The 16,075-nt window shown below is 42.8% G+C and overlaps 1 protein-coding gene across 1 annotated transcript in view; it reads left to right on the forward strand.

The window, feature by feature from the left end:
• gnmt (glycine N-methyltransferase) overlaps positions 1 to 11,146 on the forward strand; it is a 44,778-nt gene extending 33,632 nt beyond the window's left edge. The window contains exons 3-6 of the mRNA XM_060856224.1: positions 3,343 to 3,456; positions 4,425 to 4,567; positions 7,578 to 7,699; positions 10,320 to 11,146. Coding sequence (XP_060712207.1) covers positions 3,343 to 3,456; positions 4,425 to 4,567; positions 7,578 to 7,699; positions 10,320 to 10,491 — 551 coding nt within the window. The 3' untranslated portion in view covers positions 10,492 to 11,146. The remainder of the gene's footprint in view (positions 1 to 3,342; positions 3,457 to 4,424; positions 4,568 to 7,577; positions 7,700 to 10,319) is intronic.
• The last annotated feature ends 4,929 nt before the right edge of the window (positions 11,147 to 16,075 follow it).

Raw genomic sequence — 16,075 nt, forward strand, 5'->3', positions numbered from 1 at the left:
CTGAGGAAGCTGGATCAGTGTCAAGGCCTCTCCACATGTAAGTAAAGGGTGACTTGGTGGACGGGATACTATCCTCTGTGGAATTATTTCAGTGGTAACGAGAATGGGATTAATGATGTAACCACGCAAACTGGACTTCAGACCGTCACTACAACTGGCTTTGTCACCGGAAAATGCAGCAAGTATAGCATATGATTTACTGGGTATGCTGAAGGATGTGGACACCCTTGCTAGTCTGACTAAGCTTTGGGAGCACCACTTGAGTGAAAGTAATGGCATAGACCCACTCAGGACATTTCCTGAACAGAGGGACTCTTGGTCGACCTACAGCAAAACCCAAAACAAAGCCAACCCTCGGACAAACAGTCACCATTTTCTTCATGATCTGGACTGGCAGGCCATTGTAGTGGCTGCCAGTATGTAGACTTGAGGCAGCAAAAGAGTCCCACTAGACCTAGAGTGAGTAAGTTAACTCACAGACTGGTATCCAGGAGAGTGCACATCCTGGAAAGCCCACCTACATCTGGCTTGGAACAGATAAATTGCTAAGCAATGTCCAAATCACAGCCAATCAAAATAAACGTCTGGTTAAATGTTTACCTGGTTCTATTGGAACTTGATACTAGCACAGCTGTATCAGCGATTGCAGAATCAGTCTTTAATGACATTTACTTTGGACTCCAATCCTTAAGTTTTGTGAAGGACTTTGGCGAGACTGAGACTCTTCACTGGGGAACCTTTAGAGATTAAGGGAACAACTTTGGTTCCAATCTGATGAAAAACAGCTGGCTCAGTTCCCTTTGGGGTAAAAAGTTCAGGCCCAAGCCTGATGGGACAAAATTGGTTGAAGAAGCTCAACATTTTGCAATTAGAGAATGGCTGCCTGAGTGACATCCTACTTAAATACCTGGATGTTTTTCTAGAGACTATCAAAGGAGCTAAGGTTACCTTGCACGTTGAGTGGGAAGCAGTTCCGTGATTCTGTGAGGGTCACCCAGTGCCATCTGCCTCATGGGCAAAACTGGAGGCAGAAATCAGGAGGCTGTTAAGTGAAGAGATCGTCAAACCAGTGCAGCTTGTGAATGGGCAGCATCGGGACAGTACAAGCCTGACTTTTGGGGTATCATCAGCCTGTGCCATTTTTCAGCAGACCATGGCGAGCATTTTACAAGATCTTCTCCCAGGTCAGCATTTATCTGGATGATGTACTAACAACAAGGAAGACCAATAAAGAATACTGAGAACGTGGACATAGTGCTTCAATGTTTCTCCTTAGAGAGCCTTAGGAAAGAAAGTGTATGTTCCAGGCACTGCAAGTGACCTACCTGAGTTACAGAATTGACAGGACCAGGTTACACCCATTGGAAGATAAAGTAAGGGCACTCAAAGGTGCCCCAGCTTCCAAGTCTATACTGGAGCTTTGGTGTTTCCTTAGATTGGCAAATGATTATAGCAGCTGAAAATGTGTTGCTGGAAAAGCGCAGCAGGTCAGGCAGCATCCAAGGAGCAGGAGAATTGACATTTCGGGCATGAGCTCTTCTTCAGGATTCGGGCTCCTGTCGGAAACATCGATTCTCCTGCTCCTTGGATGCTGCCTGACCTGCACTTTTCCAGCAACATTTACAGCTCTGATCTCCAGCATCTGCAGTCCTCACTTTCTCCTAAATGATTACAGTAAGTTCATACCTAACCTGGCCTCCATCCTGACACTGTTACATCTGCGATTAAGAAAGGGTCAGCCTCTGAAATGGTCTAGTACCCAAGCTGTAGTGAAATGAAGAAGCAGCTATCATCATGCAAGGTGACTCTGAGTTCAGGGACAATCTGGTGCTGACAGGCGATGCCTCCCCATATAGTGTCAGGGTAGTGTTAGCTCACAGATGGCCCAATGGAGAGGAACACCCGATAGTCTAAGCTTCCAGGACTCTGGCTGATGCAGAGTGCAAAAACTCCCAGATGGAGAAGGAAGGTTTAGGGGTCATGTTTGGTGTGAGAAAGTTCCACCAATACCTTTACAAACATAAATTTGTAATAATAACAAATCACATATCCTTGGTAGGGTTACACAAAGAGCAGTCCTCACTTTCTCCTAAATGATTACAGTAAGTTCATACCTAACCTGGCCTCCCCCTGGCGTGGAAGAAAACGCGGAGTCTGCAACAGACATAGCAGATGTTGCAGCCTCAATGCCTTTACCACCTGAAGAAGACAATGAATTTCTTCCTAGACTCTCTGGGGCCCAAGAGGCAGGCTACAATCTGATACATGCTGCCCGTATCTGGGGCTCAGTTGGAGGAAGAAGAGGTTGAATAGGCCGGGGCTGTTGTCCTTGGGTCATCAGAGACTGAGGTTTATAAAATCATGAGAGGCATGGATAGGGTAAATAGACAAGGTCTTTTCCCTGGGGTGGAGGAGTCCAGAACTGGAGGGCATATGTTTAGAGTGAGAGGGGAAAGATATAAAAGGGATCTAAAGGGCAACAATTTCACACAGAGGGTGGTGCATGTATGGAATGAGCTGCCAGAGACATTGTAACTGCAACTGCGTCTATCAATGTTTAAAAGACATTTGGATAAGTACAGGAATAGGAAAGGTTTGGAAGAAAAAGGTTTGGTGGAGGCTAGTTCAATTATAGCATTTAAAAGGCATCTAGGTGGGTATATGAATAGGAAGGGTTTAGAGGAATATGGGCCAAATGCTGGAAATGAGATGAGATTAGTTTAGGATATCTGGTTGGCATGGACAAGTTGGACTGAAGGGTCTGTTCCTGTGCTGTACATCTCTATGACTCTATGAACTGGATCCAGTGCAAAAGTGCCCCAGGAGAGGCTACAAGAGAAAGAATGGGCCGATATCTCTAGACTTAGAGGGGGACGGATATAGTGACTGTAACGAGGTCAGTCAGGTTGACCTCATAGAATAAGTTCCCTGATTGGAGCTGTTAATTTGGTCCCATCAGGGAGCGCTGGCTGACAGATATAAACTGGAGTGTCAGAGATCCTGTTCAGGCTGAGAGCTGGCTGTGTGGGAGCTGGACCAGCATCAAGTACTGTGCATGTGTAAATAAAGGGTGACTTGGTAACAGAATGACAGTCTCTGTGGAGTTATTTCACAGATGATTAAAGGCTTAAAAAGAATGTTGTATTGGAATTTAAGTGAAATAAGCTTGTGCAGAGGAGAATGTGTGAATGGGACTGTCTGAATTGATCTATGGAAGCTAGCATGGGCATGATGGACAAATGGCCTCATTTTGTTTTTAATGCTAGATCAAGTTGCATCAGAAGGAGTTTTTAAGTGTGAGTCTTTAACAGGAGCTGTAAACTTCCTCACTTTCCTTCACAGTGATCGAGGAAGCTAATTGGTTGACCTTACCCAACGACATCCAGAAGCCCGGTGATGGATTCGATGCTGTAATTTGTTTAGGAAATTCGTTTGCGCACTTACCAGACTTCAAAGGTAAAAGAAAAAATAGTTTACTTCCTGTTTTTCTCTGGCAAAACCTTGAGAGAGTTCCTGGTATGACATCAGCGGGGCATTTGATACCCGTGATGTAGAAGATGCTGTTTTGGTCAATCGATCAGGAGTTGTTTGTGCCAAGGCTTTATTTGCGGGGGTGGGGAGGTAGGGGTTTGCTATCAGAGGGGTTGGTGGAAGGTCAGGGCGGGCCTTTCAGTACTGATGGGTTGATCAGAGATGTCAGTGGAGGGTGTGGTTTCAAGGTTAGCTTGTTGGCCTTAGAGAAAATACTCCTGGTCCTCTTGCCTCACTCGTAGTGCTGCAAAACCAATGAACCTACCAATCTGCATTCCTTCCTGATTCCCATAGAGTACTAACGCTGTGCATAAAAATAGGTACACTTAACATGGAGGCCGCTGCTTCGTGGATCACGAGAGCATAAGGACATGGGAGTGAAAGTAGATAGGCCGTGGATCCCATTAAGTCTGTGCCAGCATTCAGGAGATAATCTTATAATTCTCAACTCCAGTTTCCTGCCTTTTCCCTATAATCCTTAATCCGTTTACTGATTAAAAATCTGTCCACCTCAGCCATGAATATATTTAACACCCATCCTTGACACTCCTCTGCTCTCTACAGAATCACTAACCTCGGAGAGAAGAAATTCCTCCTCACCTCTGTCTTCGATGCATGACCCCCTCTTTCTGAGATTATGCCCTCTGGTTCTCGACTCTTCCCACAAGCAGCATCTACCCTGTCAAGTTCCCAAAGAAGTCTGTATGTGAAAGATTTGATCCTAATTCATGGGCTTGGATTGGTGGAACTCTACCCCTCTGTTAAAACTGGGAAACATGTGGGATTCTTGTCTCAGATTTTTTTTCCTGGACTAAGTTCACACCTGGGTGAAATCAGCTCCTTCCTAATCTGTGAACGGCCAGTCAGAATTGTTTTAAATTTTGTTTCTCTAGGTGACCAGAGTGACCAGAAGCTAGCCCTGAGAAATATTGCCAGCATGGTAAAACCAGGTGGGATTTTAATCATTGACCACAGGAACTATGATGCCATCTTAGATACTGGCGAAGCACCGAAAGGCAAAAATATTTATTACAAGGTAATTTATGCCGGTAGGCATGGAGCTGTCTGAGAGTGTTCTGTATTTTGGGTGGCTTGGTGGCTCAGTGTTAGTACTGCTGTCTCATAGCGCCAGAGACCCAGGTTCAATTCCAGCCTTGGGTGACTGTGCAAATTCCACACAGACATTCTCCCTGTGTCTGTGTGGATTTCCTCCCATAGTCCAAAGATGTACAGGTTAGGCGCATTAGTCAGGGGGAAATGGAGAGTAATAGGGTAAGGGAAAGAGTCCGGAAAGGATACTCTTCACAGGGTCTGTGTGGTCTTATTGGGCCAAATGCCCTGTTTCCACACTGCAGGGATTCTGTGATTTGTTTTAAGCACCAAAATGTCACTACATTTATCATCTTTAATATATCTACGCTGCCCTGTTCTAGATTCAGACCAATCCCCAGAGATATTCTGTTTTGATTTAACTAACCAATCGCTTCCTAATTTTGATCTCTATTAAATTAACCCTGAATCTCCTCAGTGTTGGAAACTGTAGCCACAATTTTCAACCCTCTCTTTTTATATTCACATACCAAGCATAATCTAGTTATCATATGTTTCTTTCCCTCGCCATCCTACCTATATGATAGCCATTTCATTCTCAATTTGAAGATACATGTTTTAACTCTTAATTCTTTATGTCTACCCTTCTAACCATCTTTTGATCCAAAATTCTGAGCTTTCTCTGAAAACCATACCCACTATTTTTCTCCAGTAATCTCCTTTATATTGTACCTTATCTAAAGTACTCTTGAAAATGGATGTAAGTTTGCTTGCTGAGCTGGAAGGTTCATTTTCAGACGTTTTATCACCATAGTAGGTAATATCATCAGTGACCCTTTGGTGAAGCACTGGTGTTATGTTCTGCTTTCTATTTATTTGCTTATTGGGTGGGTGGGTGAGTTTCCTTGGGCAGGTGATAACATTTCTGGTGGTGATGTCATTTCTTGTTCTTTTTCTTAGAGGCTGATAGATGGGATCCGAATCGATCTGTTAGTTGATTGAGTTCTGATTGGAATGCCAGGCTTTTATGAATCCTCGTGCATGTCTCTGTGTGGCTTGTCCTAGGATGGATGTTACATGCACAAGGATATGTATCCATTCTAGGACAAGCCAAACAGAAACACACATGAGAATTCATAGAAGCACGGCATTCCAACTGGAACTTTATCAACAAACACATTGATGTGGATGTCATCTATCACCCTCTGAGAAAAAGAACAGGAAATGACATCACTGACACAGGAAATGACATCACCAGCTCAAGGAAACCTAAACACATAAATAGAAAGTAGGCCATAACACCAGTCCTTCACCGAAGGCTCACTGATGATGTTACCTCGTTTGGTGACAAGACATCTGAAAAAGAGCTTTCCAGTTCAGCGAGCAAACTTGTGTTCAGAACCTCAACCTGAACTACAAATCTTCTCCACACTCACTATTCTTGAAAATCCATGCACATAACGCATATATTTTATTCATTCACCATGTTTGTCTCTCCCATCTCAAATCTCTATTGGATTAGGTGACGATTACTCACCTTTCCTTCATCTGGATAGTAACTTTACCTTTGGCTAAAAATGCAGAATGGTGCTTTAGCACAGACATTAGATGTATTTACCAGAGTTCACTTTGAGCAAATTACACTCTTGGGACTTCTCCTCCAGTCCTCCTCAACACAATCTCTCTCAATAGGGCCCTGAGATATAATTGACCAAAGAACTAAAAGCATAACATGGAAACAGTATTTTTTTTCCACACAGCAGGTTATTCTGATCTGTACTGTATTTTTTAAATCATGTTTGAATTAGAATCAATCACAGAAATTGGAATATACTTGAAAAGGAAGATGTGCAGGGCTCTGAGATGGGTACAGGAATTGGATCTAATTTCAAATAGATGACCCAAACATTTTGGGTCAAATGGATTTCTTCAATACTATGTCATTCTATGATACCTCATGTGGTCCCAGCACATTGCCTTCCTTTAGTTGAAAATTGTTATTGTCATTTGCAAGTACGCACTGCTAAAGCCATGCACCTCCAGGTCAGATACAGAGATGCAAAACCAAACTCCGATAAATGCAAAATACTGCAGATCTGGAAATCTGAAGCAAGCACAGAGAATGCTGGAAAAACTTAGCAGGCATGACAGCATCATAGAGTATGGAACGGTGCAGCACAGGAATAGGCTCTTAAATTCACCATGTCTGAACCAACCATGTGGGCGGCATGGTGGCACAGTGGTTAGCACTGCTGTCTCACAGCGTCTGAGACCTGGGTTCAATTCCCGACTCAGGCGACTGACTGTGTGGAGTTTGCACGTTCTCCCCGTGTCTGCGTGAGTTTCCTCCGGGTGCTCCGGTTTCCTCCCACAGTCCAAAGATGTGCGGGTCAGGTGAATTGCCCACGCTAAATTGCCCGTAGTGTTAGGTAAGGGATAAATGTAGGGATATGGGTGGGTTGCGCTTCGGTGGGTTGGTGTGGACTTGTTGGGCTGAAGGGCCTGTTTCCACACTGTAAGTAATCTAAAAACTATTCCAAACTACTTTCGAATCCTGTATGAGTCTTCTTCAGAACTGAAGATGTACTTGAAATGTTAACTCTATTTCTCTTCCTTCATTGATGCTGTGTTGCTGTAGTATTGTCTGTTTATTGTAAGGCAAAACTCCCTGAGCTGTACAATAACAGTTTCTTACTGCATGAGGATAAAGCATGTAGCTCCTGTGACAGAGACTAGCAATTCAGGGTCTTTTCTACTCAGTAGTATGTGCTTAGCTTTAACCAAGCTGCTAGAGGGGAGAGGTCAATTATTTCCCTCACAGTTCAGCACATTTGTTACACTCTTTTTTGATGTTGTGTTAAGTGAGAGACATACACCCAGTGTGTTCGTCGGAGAATGGCTTTCATGATTTTTGTTTCAGTTACTTATTAAAATAATATTTGTAAGTCACCATATCATCAGAGAGGAGTAACGTATTTGCAATTTTTGCCTTCCAGAGTGACCTCACCAAGGATATAAGTACTTCTGTGCTGTATGTAAACAACAGACCTCACATGGTGACACTGGATTATACTATTCAGGTTCCAAACATGGACAACAATGAACAATCAGATGTGAGGTAGGATTGTGCCCGAGAACAGAAAACTAATTCAGAAAATGCCGAATATGTACAGCCCAATGAGAGTGAACAGTGTTAAGGGGAGAGCCCACCATTCCTGGTTAACTATAACAAAAGAAAAAACATGCAATTTTACAAAGGTGTGTGGCAGCTCAGAAGGTTAGATAAGTTTATAAGAGCAACGCAATAGGATTAGTAAGGGGGGAAATGTTACAGTACGAAAGACAACTAGTTGGAATTATAAAAAGGAGCTAGCAATATTAAAACATGTAAAGATATAAATATTTGCTAGAAATATAAGAACTGTTTCTATTGATATCTGAAAAAGAACAGAACTAACAAAATGAGCATTTACTCTATACAAAGTTGATGGATTGGTCCTAATTTTCCAAAGTTCCTTAGATTTAAAGTAGGTTCCATTAGATGAGAAAATAATGATTTTTTTTAAGCAGAGAGACAGACAGAATTGAGGAAGTTACAGGGCAGTTGGCTTCAGATTTGTCTTAGGGAAAATGTCAGAAATTATTATTCAACATGTTATAGTCAGATTTGTAGATAAATTCAAATTAATCAGGCAGAGTCAGTATGGTTTTGCGAAAGTGAAATCTTGCTTAACAAATTTGTTGAAGTTCTTTGCAGAACTGCTAAAGGAAAGATCTTGTGAAACTTGAAAGAGTTCAAAAAAGATTTAAAAAGATGTTGCTAGGGTTGGAGGGTTTGAGCTACAGGGAGAGGGTGAATAGGCTGAGGCTGTTTTCCCTGGAGCGACAGAGGCTGAGGGGTGACCTTACAGAAATTTATGATATTGAGGAGCATGGATAGGGGGAATAGCCAAGGTCTTTTTCCCCAGGGTAACGGAGCCAAAACATAGAGGTGAGAGGAGGAAGATTTCAAAGGGACCCAAGGAACAACTTTTTCACACAGAAGGTGGTACTTGTATGGAATGAGCTGCAGGGGAAGTGGTGGAGGTTGGTACAATTACAACATTGAAAAAACGTCTGGATGAGTACAGGAAAGGAAAGTTTTAGAGGGATGTGGGCCACATGCTGGAAAATGGGATTAGATTAATTTTGGATGTGTGATTGGCATGGATGAATTGGACCAAAGGATCTATTTCCATGCTGTACGTGTCTATGGCTCTATGTAGAATGTGCTCTGGATAAAGGAATGCTGTAGGGATTTCAGGACAATGGAGCAGGAATAGGTCATTCAACCTGCTCTGACATTCAGTACAATCTTGGCTTAAATTCATTTTTCTTACATTTTCCCCATTTCCCCTTGCATCATTGGTGTTTAGAGATCTGTTACCTTTCGTACATTCAAAGTCTGAGCTTCCACAGCCCTGACAGGTATATAGTTCCAAAGGCTTACAGCCATCTGAATTTTTTTTAAAAAGTCCTCATCTCAGTATTGGGTGCCTTCCCCTTTATTTTTGAAATTGTGTCCTAATTATGGCATACTTCTCTTATTCCTCTGGATCTCATGCTATAAAAAAAGATTCTATTGTAATTTTAGTGGTTTGGTTTGAGATCATTTTCTGTTTAGTAGAGGTGCATTGCACATCACTATACCTCATACAACATTTTTTGAATTAAAAAAATGATTGTTCCATTGTCTCGCATGCACATAGGAAATTTGGTGCCTTTAGGACTTTAGCAGGCACTTCAGTGAAACATGAAGTTGGTAGCATTGTCCCCTCTGAGTCAGAACATGATATGTTCAAGTCCCACTCCAAGATAATCAAGGCTGACACTCCAGTGTGATTCTGAAGAACTGCTGTACTATGGGCAGTATCATCCCTGAGGGGAGATGTTAAATCAAGGTGCCATTTGCCCTGAGATTCGGTAGCAGATGATCACTTGGAGAGTTGGCACATCATGTAACAACTCTGACTCATTGTTTCGAAAAAGAGAGTGGAAATTATTCCCAGTGCCTTGGCTAAGCCATTTCCTTTTCTCAACAGCCACAAAAAAAACTCAGATTGTTTTGTTTCCTTTCACATCGGTATTTGAAGAGTTTGCTGTGTACAAATTGAATTGTTTCATTTCCTAAAATCATGAAAGGCGTCATATAAATGGGTTTCTTGCTCTGTTTTTGCAACAAGCCAATCTAATTTCTGTGTTTAGTGTCCTGCAATTTTATCACTGAGACAATAAAATTCACTGGAGATTTGCATTGACACAACAACCTACCCTTGGCATTTCTATTGTCTTGTCATCCTCCCTATATCTTCTCTTTATCAAATGGAAATATTCTTCTTTGTTAATACTGCTACTCCTCATCCTTTTCAACACACACGAGTATTTAAAGACCTTATAACCTGGAATATTTATCTGTCAGTCAGGCCCAGCTCTGAGTGATCACACTGCAACATAATGGGTAGGTGAGAGGTAGAATGACTTCCTCCTCTTATTAATTCATATGTTTGTATAAAATATCCTGGAAACCGTCCAGCTGAGTTTGCATGCCTAATTCACTTGTGTTGCTACTTGCCTTGGGTTGGGAACGTGAAACTTTACTCTGTAACATTTACATTGAAAAGCCCCAAAGGCTGCCATTCCTTGTTAATGATTGTATGACAACCCAATGAAAACCCTTTGCCTCCTTCTCTGCTCCTCAGCACCTTCCGCCTGTCCTACTACCCTCACCGCGTGGATGCCTTCACGGAGTTGCTGAAGAATGCTTTCCAAGGTAAATGTCAGCACAGCCTGTACAGTGACTTCAAACCCCACACGCCAGGCCAGGATTACGTTCCATGCTATTTCATCCATGTGGTGAAGAAGACTGGCTGAACAACTCTTTCTCAGGAGAGATGAAGACTTTGTCACTGGGGACGATGGGGTTAGGCAATATACAATTACAAGAGCAATGACAAAAAGGAAGTGCATGGAGGGAAGATTGAAATAGGAGGTGCAAATCATCATTGTTAGCAGATTGTAGGTTCATGTCTTCTATTTAGCAATTGGTGTGGATCATGGTTGAGAAAGATAATCTGTATAATTACATTGTAATTTGTAAAAGACTGGCTGAATGTGTCAACTGTTGTCCCTGTATCAGACTCAGACCCAGACCCAAAGCTGTCAACATTGACCAAATATTAGGAATGGCATTTGTGTTCAGGAAGAGTGACTGTAGACCAAACTTGTCCCTGTCTCCTGAAAATGGCCATAGCGGGTGAGTGGGCACCACAAGCCTCTAAAGCCCCCCAGCACTGTGTCCAGGAGCATTATTCTGTAAGGCCAGGAAGCAAATGTAGGTGTGCACACATCCATTGAGCCCAGTGCGATCAGCCTGTTTACTCAAGGACCTTCCATGTCTTACATGGTTAAAGCAGCACATGACAAGAGTGTCACAGCAATTCTGCGGTTTTGCTTTTGTTGTCCTGTAAGTCAAGGGAAAAGTTTCAAGCCAGAGGCTATTTGCAAACAGAAAGCCTCACCTTTGACCTCCACCTCAGAAAAGCAGGAACAATATTCCTGAATAAGTGGAGCTGTTTTGAAGGTGATGTTTGATTGGCTGTTGTAAGAAATAAAAATATACGCAGCCGTAAACTTTACCAGCTCTAATTGTGGGAGAGATACAAATGAGCAAAAGCCTGATAACCCATCTTCGTTCAGCCATCCAGCAAATAATTCCACAAATCACCCATTAAATTGCTTCTTAATAGTTCCTGTGAATGCTGACCCAACTATCTCATCTGATAATTCATTCCCAAATGTTATTCAGTCTTTATATGATTAATTTCATAATTTTAATGTTAGTTTATCATTTATTCCCCAATCACTACCTTAACTGTTTCTAAGGTACCCCCTTTTCCAGTGAGAAAGACAAGGTTTCTATTGGATTTTGTAGAATCCCTACTGTGTGCAAAGAGTCCATTCAGTCCAGTGAGTCTGCACCAATCCTCTGAAGAGCACCGACCTAGACTCAGCCCCAGCACCCCCACCCCTTGGCTAATCCACCTAGTCTGCTTATCCCTGGACACTATGGCTAATTCAGCATGGGCAATCCACCTCACCTGCATATCTTTGGACTGTGGGAGGAAACCGGAGCACCTGCATGAAACCCACTCAGAGGGAGAACATGCAAACTCCACACAGATAGTCACCTGAGACTGGAATTGAACCTGAGTCTCTGGTACTGTGAGGTGGCAATGCTAACTACTGAGCCACCGTGTTGCCTGGATTTACTTATAATTCGGTCCTTTGTCCCTTGGGATCAATTGTAAGTGTATCCTTGAACTTAAAAACCTCCCTTTTGTCTTTGTGGTAAAGACAGTGCTTAAGGTTTGGCGTGGTCACCACAGACAAAGGCAGTGCAGCATGGTAGCTTCCAGTTGACTGTATGGGTTTTGCTGACCTGTCAACAAAGGATCTGTCGACTGTAACATTTCAGCACCCTTCCTATTGTAGGGGAATGTTTAAAAATATAAGATCGCTGAGGTTTGCAGGGTCTGAATGACATTATGCACTTTTTAAGCCTTTGACCATGATTATTGTTAATATTATTACTGTTTGTGGCTAACAAAAAGCACAGTGACATCTCTCAGGCATATACTCCAATGTGATTCATTGTTCACAAGTGAATATATGTGCTATATATATCAGAGTTGTTGTTTCTGAGTACAGTTAATACCAGCTGGGATTAATGTCTGGTTATTTAAAAGCAGATCCTTTATTGTTTAATCTGCATTCCTCCAGCACTCTGTAGAGCATCAGGTATATCATGTAACTGTCTCCTCCCTCACCTTCTCCTCCTGGCTTAACCAGAGCCTTTGGACATTGGTGCTTCCCGGTCAGTGAGTGATCTGGTGTTAACAGGAACACAAACACCTCGCTGACTGCATTGCCATAAGGCTTGAACCCCAAAACTGGTTTGCATCTCCTGTTTCGGGTATTCGGTGGATCCACTATCAACTTCACTCTCAATTTGAGCATTTTGCATAACGTGCTGTGTTCTATTTAGTAAACAGACTGAGTCTGATGTACTAATCAGCAATTGCACTGTGTGAACATTTACCTAGTCGTGTTCATAATATGATGAAGTGCAATTGAAACACTTGACACATAAGGTCACCGTAGTCCCAGAGGACCACTTTCTCATCAGACAACGGCAGCTGGTGATGTGTTTAACCAGAGGGTCACCACACCTCAAATGAAGGCCAATGTTGAGAATACAAAACCTGATGGTAATTTCAGCCTGTGGGAATTGAGCCCATGCTAGTGATGTCACTCTGCATTGCAAACCTCCATCCAGCTAAAGGAGCTAAGAAGGAAATGCAAAACAGCTCTTCATTTTAATAGTTGAATTCAATGCCACCAAGTGGAAAGAGGAAACTGAGCGAATCTGTTAATGGGTAAAATAATGTGAGGTCGGAAAAAAGATGGTGAGAAAGAAAATAATTTTATGTGATGTAACTTTTAATTCTAAAGGGCAAGCTGTCTAGTTGCCAGCTATGAAGCAGTAAGAGGTAACAGAATTAGTAAAGAAAAGGATGTGAAAAATAGCACACATCCTGATAGCAAAGAAATCAAAGCACCAAAGAGTGAGACGTACAGAAAGGAAGTAGGAAAATAAACTTACCAGGGATAGTAAAACCAGTAAAAAGCCCACCCACAGCTATATTTGGGAAAATAGAAGAGTCACTGGCAATAGGGGTTCTGGAAAACAGATCGCAGTGATCTTATCAATGAAGAAAGTTGCAGATCGATGCTATAATGTCTTTGGATCAGTGTTTATAGTGGATGCAATGCTGAACATCACTAGGAAACAACGATAGAATCGGGGACAGGGGCTCACTCAAATCAAACTCAGCAAATTGATGATACTGCAGAAAATAATGGCACTGAAAAGCGACCTGTTCCGGAATAGATGGACTCCAGGATTTTGAAGAAGGTAAGTGGGAAAGTTGCAGGTGACCTCACTGTTAGTTTTCCAAAGTTCTCTTAACTCCATAACTATTTAGTAGAATATGTTTTTTTAAATCATCGGTGGGGTGAGGGCATCACTGGCTGGGTCAGTATTTATTGCCCATTCCTGATTGCCTACATAGCAGCAGAGAATCAACCATCTTGCTGTGGGTCTGGAGTCACATGTAGGCCAGACAAGGTGAGGATGGTAGATTTCCTTCCCTGATGGACATTAGTGAACCAGATGGGTTTTCCTAACAATTGACCATAATTGCATAGACACCATATTAGACTCTTTGTTCCAGATGTTTATTGATTCAGATTTCACTATCTACCCTGGTGGGATTTGAACTCAGTCCTCAGCACATTACCTGGGTCTGTGAATCAATATCTGGATTAGTGGTGCTGGAAGAGCACAGCAGTTCAGGCAGCATCCAAAGTGCAGCGAAATCGACGTTTCGGGCAAAAGCCCTTCATCAGAAGGGCTTTTGCCCGAAACGTCAATTTCGCTGCACTTTGGATGCTGCCTGAACTGCTGTGCTTTTCCAGCACCACTGATCCAGAATCTGGTTTCCAGCTTCTGAGGTCATTGTTTTTACCTCGTTTTTACTTTTCTGAATCAATAATTTAGTAATAATCGTTTTGGAAAAGTGAGAGAGGAAAACCAGGGCATTGTAAAACAGGGAGCCTAGAAGTTGCTTATGGAAAACTATCAATGTCTACAATAGAGCAAAGGCTACCTGAACGTCTTAGAAAATTCAACTGGGACATATATGGTAAAGCTGCCATTCTCTCATCAAACTATAGGGGCTGCTCTCACATTAGTGAGAGATGACTGGTGGTGGTTTGATCGGGGGATTACCTTACCTCAGGTAAGGGGAGGAAAGGAGAAGGCGAGTCTTTCATTGTGGCCTCAGCCAGTGCAGAATTAACCCCATGTTGTTGGTGTCACTCTGCATTGCAAACCGAACACTGAGTATGGGCATCGGTGGCAATGCCAAAACTGAATTACTCAGTAATTGCACTAGAGAAGGTGTTGATGAGCTATGCTCTTGAAAGGGGAGGGTTGAAATGATCACAAAAGAGATGGGAAAGCAAACAGGATGCAGGGAGGTGGTTAAATGGAGGCTGGCTATTTGCATTGACACTGCAATGGTCTTGGAAGAGGGACTTCTGTGCCTGGCATGCCCCACATTCGGATTTTCAAAGAATCAGAAGGTACAAGGCCACATAAGGGCTGCTTCTAGTAGCTCACACAGACTTGCCATCACATTCCTGATGAAGGGCTAATGCCCGAAACATTGACTCTCCTGCTCCTCGGATGCTGCCTGACCCGCTGTGCTTTTCCAGTGCCACACTCTTCGACTCTGATCTCCAGCATCTGCAGTCCTCACTTTCTCTTTGCCTTCATTGTAGGTAAAGGGAACTGCTGCTGCCTCCCCTTGTCATGCATTAGTGGGATAGGGTCAATGGAATGGCCCATGCTGCTCAGGGACAAGTGCCCACCCCCCTCACAGAGAGATCTCAATAAGCTGACAAATTGCACCAATATCACATAGGCCAACAAGACTGTAGGTGCACCTTCCTGTTTACTCTGGCATCAAGAAGAAATATGTGCACTGTCCTGGAGCTATTTAGAAGTTCATTCAACACATCACACCCAGAAGTGCTTTTAAAATCATGCGTTTCCTATGCTGCAGAAAGAGGCCCTTTTGGTCCATCAAGTCTGAACCAAAGAGCATCCCAGCCTAAATCCATAATCCTACATTTACCAAGGCTCATCTACCTCGCCTGCGCAGCACAGGTAATCCAGCATGGCCAATCCACCTAACCTGCACATCTCTGGAGTGTGGGAAGAAACTCTCACAGACTCAAGAAGAATGTGCAAACGCCACACAGGGAGCCAATCAAGGCTAGAATCAAACCTGGATGCCTGGTGCTGTGAGGCGTCAGTGATAACCACTGAACGACCATGATGCCCACATCTGGGTGACTGACCTGCATTCAATTGACTTGTACTGAGGTTAAACTTGAGAAGCATTGTCATGATTTGTTGGAGGATCCTGAAGGTTTTTCACATCTAGAGAGTGGCTGGTAAATATTGAAGCAATCTTTTGATGTCAGCAAGTCAGTAAGTGTTTCAATACATTGAACACTGACTGTACAGAGGTCAAAACTTCATTGAAATAAAACAAAGAATTGCGGATGCTGCAGGTTACAAACAAAAAATAGAGATGTCGGAGAAAACTCAGTGGGTCAGGCAACATCTGTGGAGAGAAAAACATTTAACATTTCAAGTCAAGATTAAAGTGGTGCTGGAAAAGCACAGCAGGACAGGCAGCATCCGAGGATCAGGAAAATCTACATTTTGGGCAAAAGCCCTTCATCATTTCTCGAATGCTGCCTGACCTGCTGTACTTTTCCAGCACCACTCTAATCTTGACTCTAATCTCCAGCATCCGCCGTA

This window comes from Hemiscyllium ocellatum, chromosome 3, assembly GCF_020745735.1.
Source record: "Hemiscyllium ocellatum isolate sHemOce1 chromosome 3, sHemOce1.pat.X.cur, whole genome shotgun sequence".
Lineage (NCBI taxonomy): Eukaryota > Metazoa > Chordata > Chondrichthyes > Orectolobiformes > Hemiscylliidae > Hemiscyllium > Hemiscyllium ocellatum.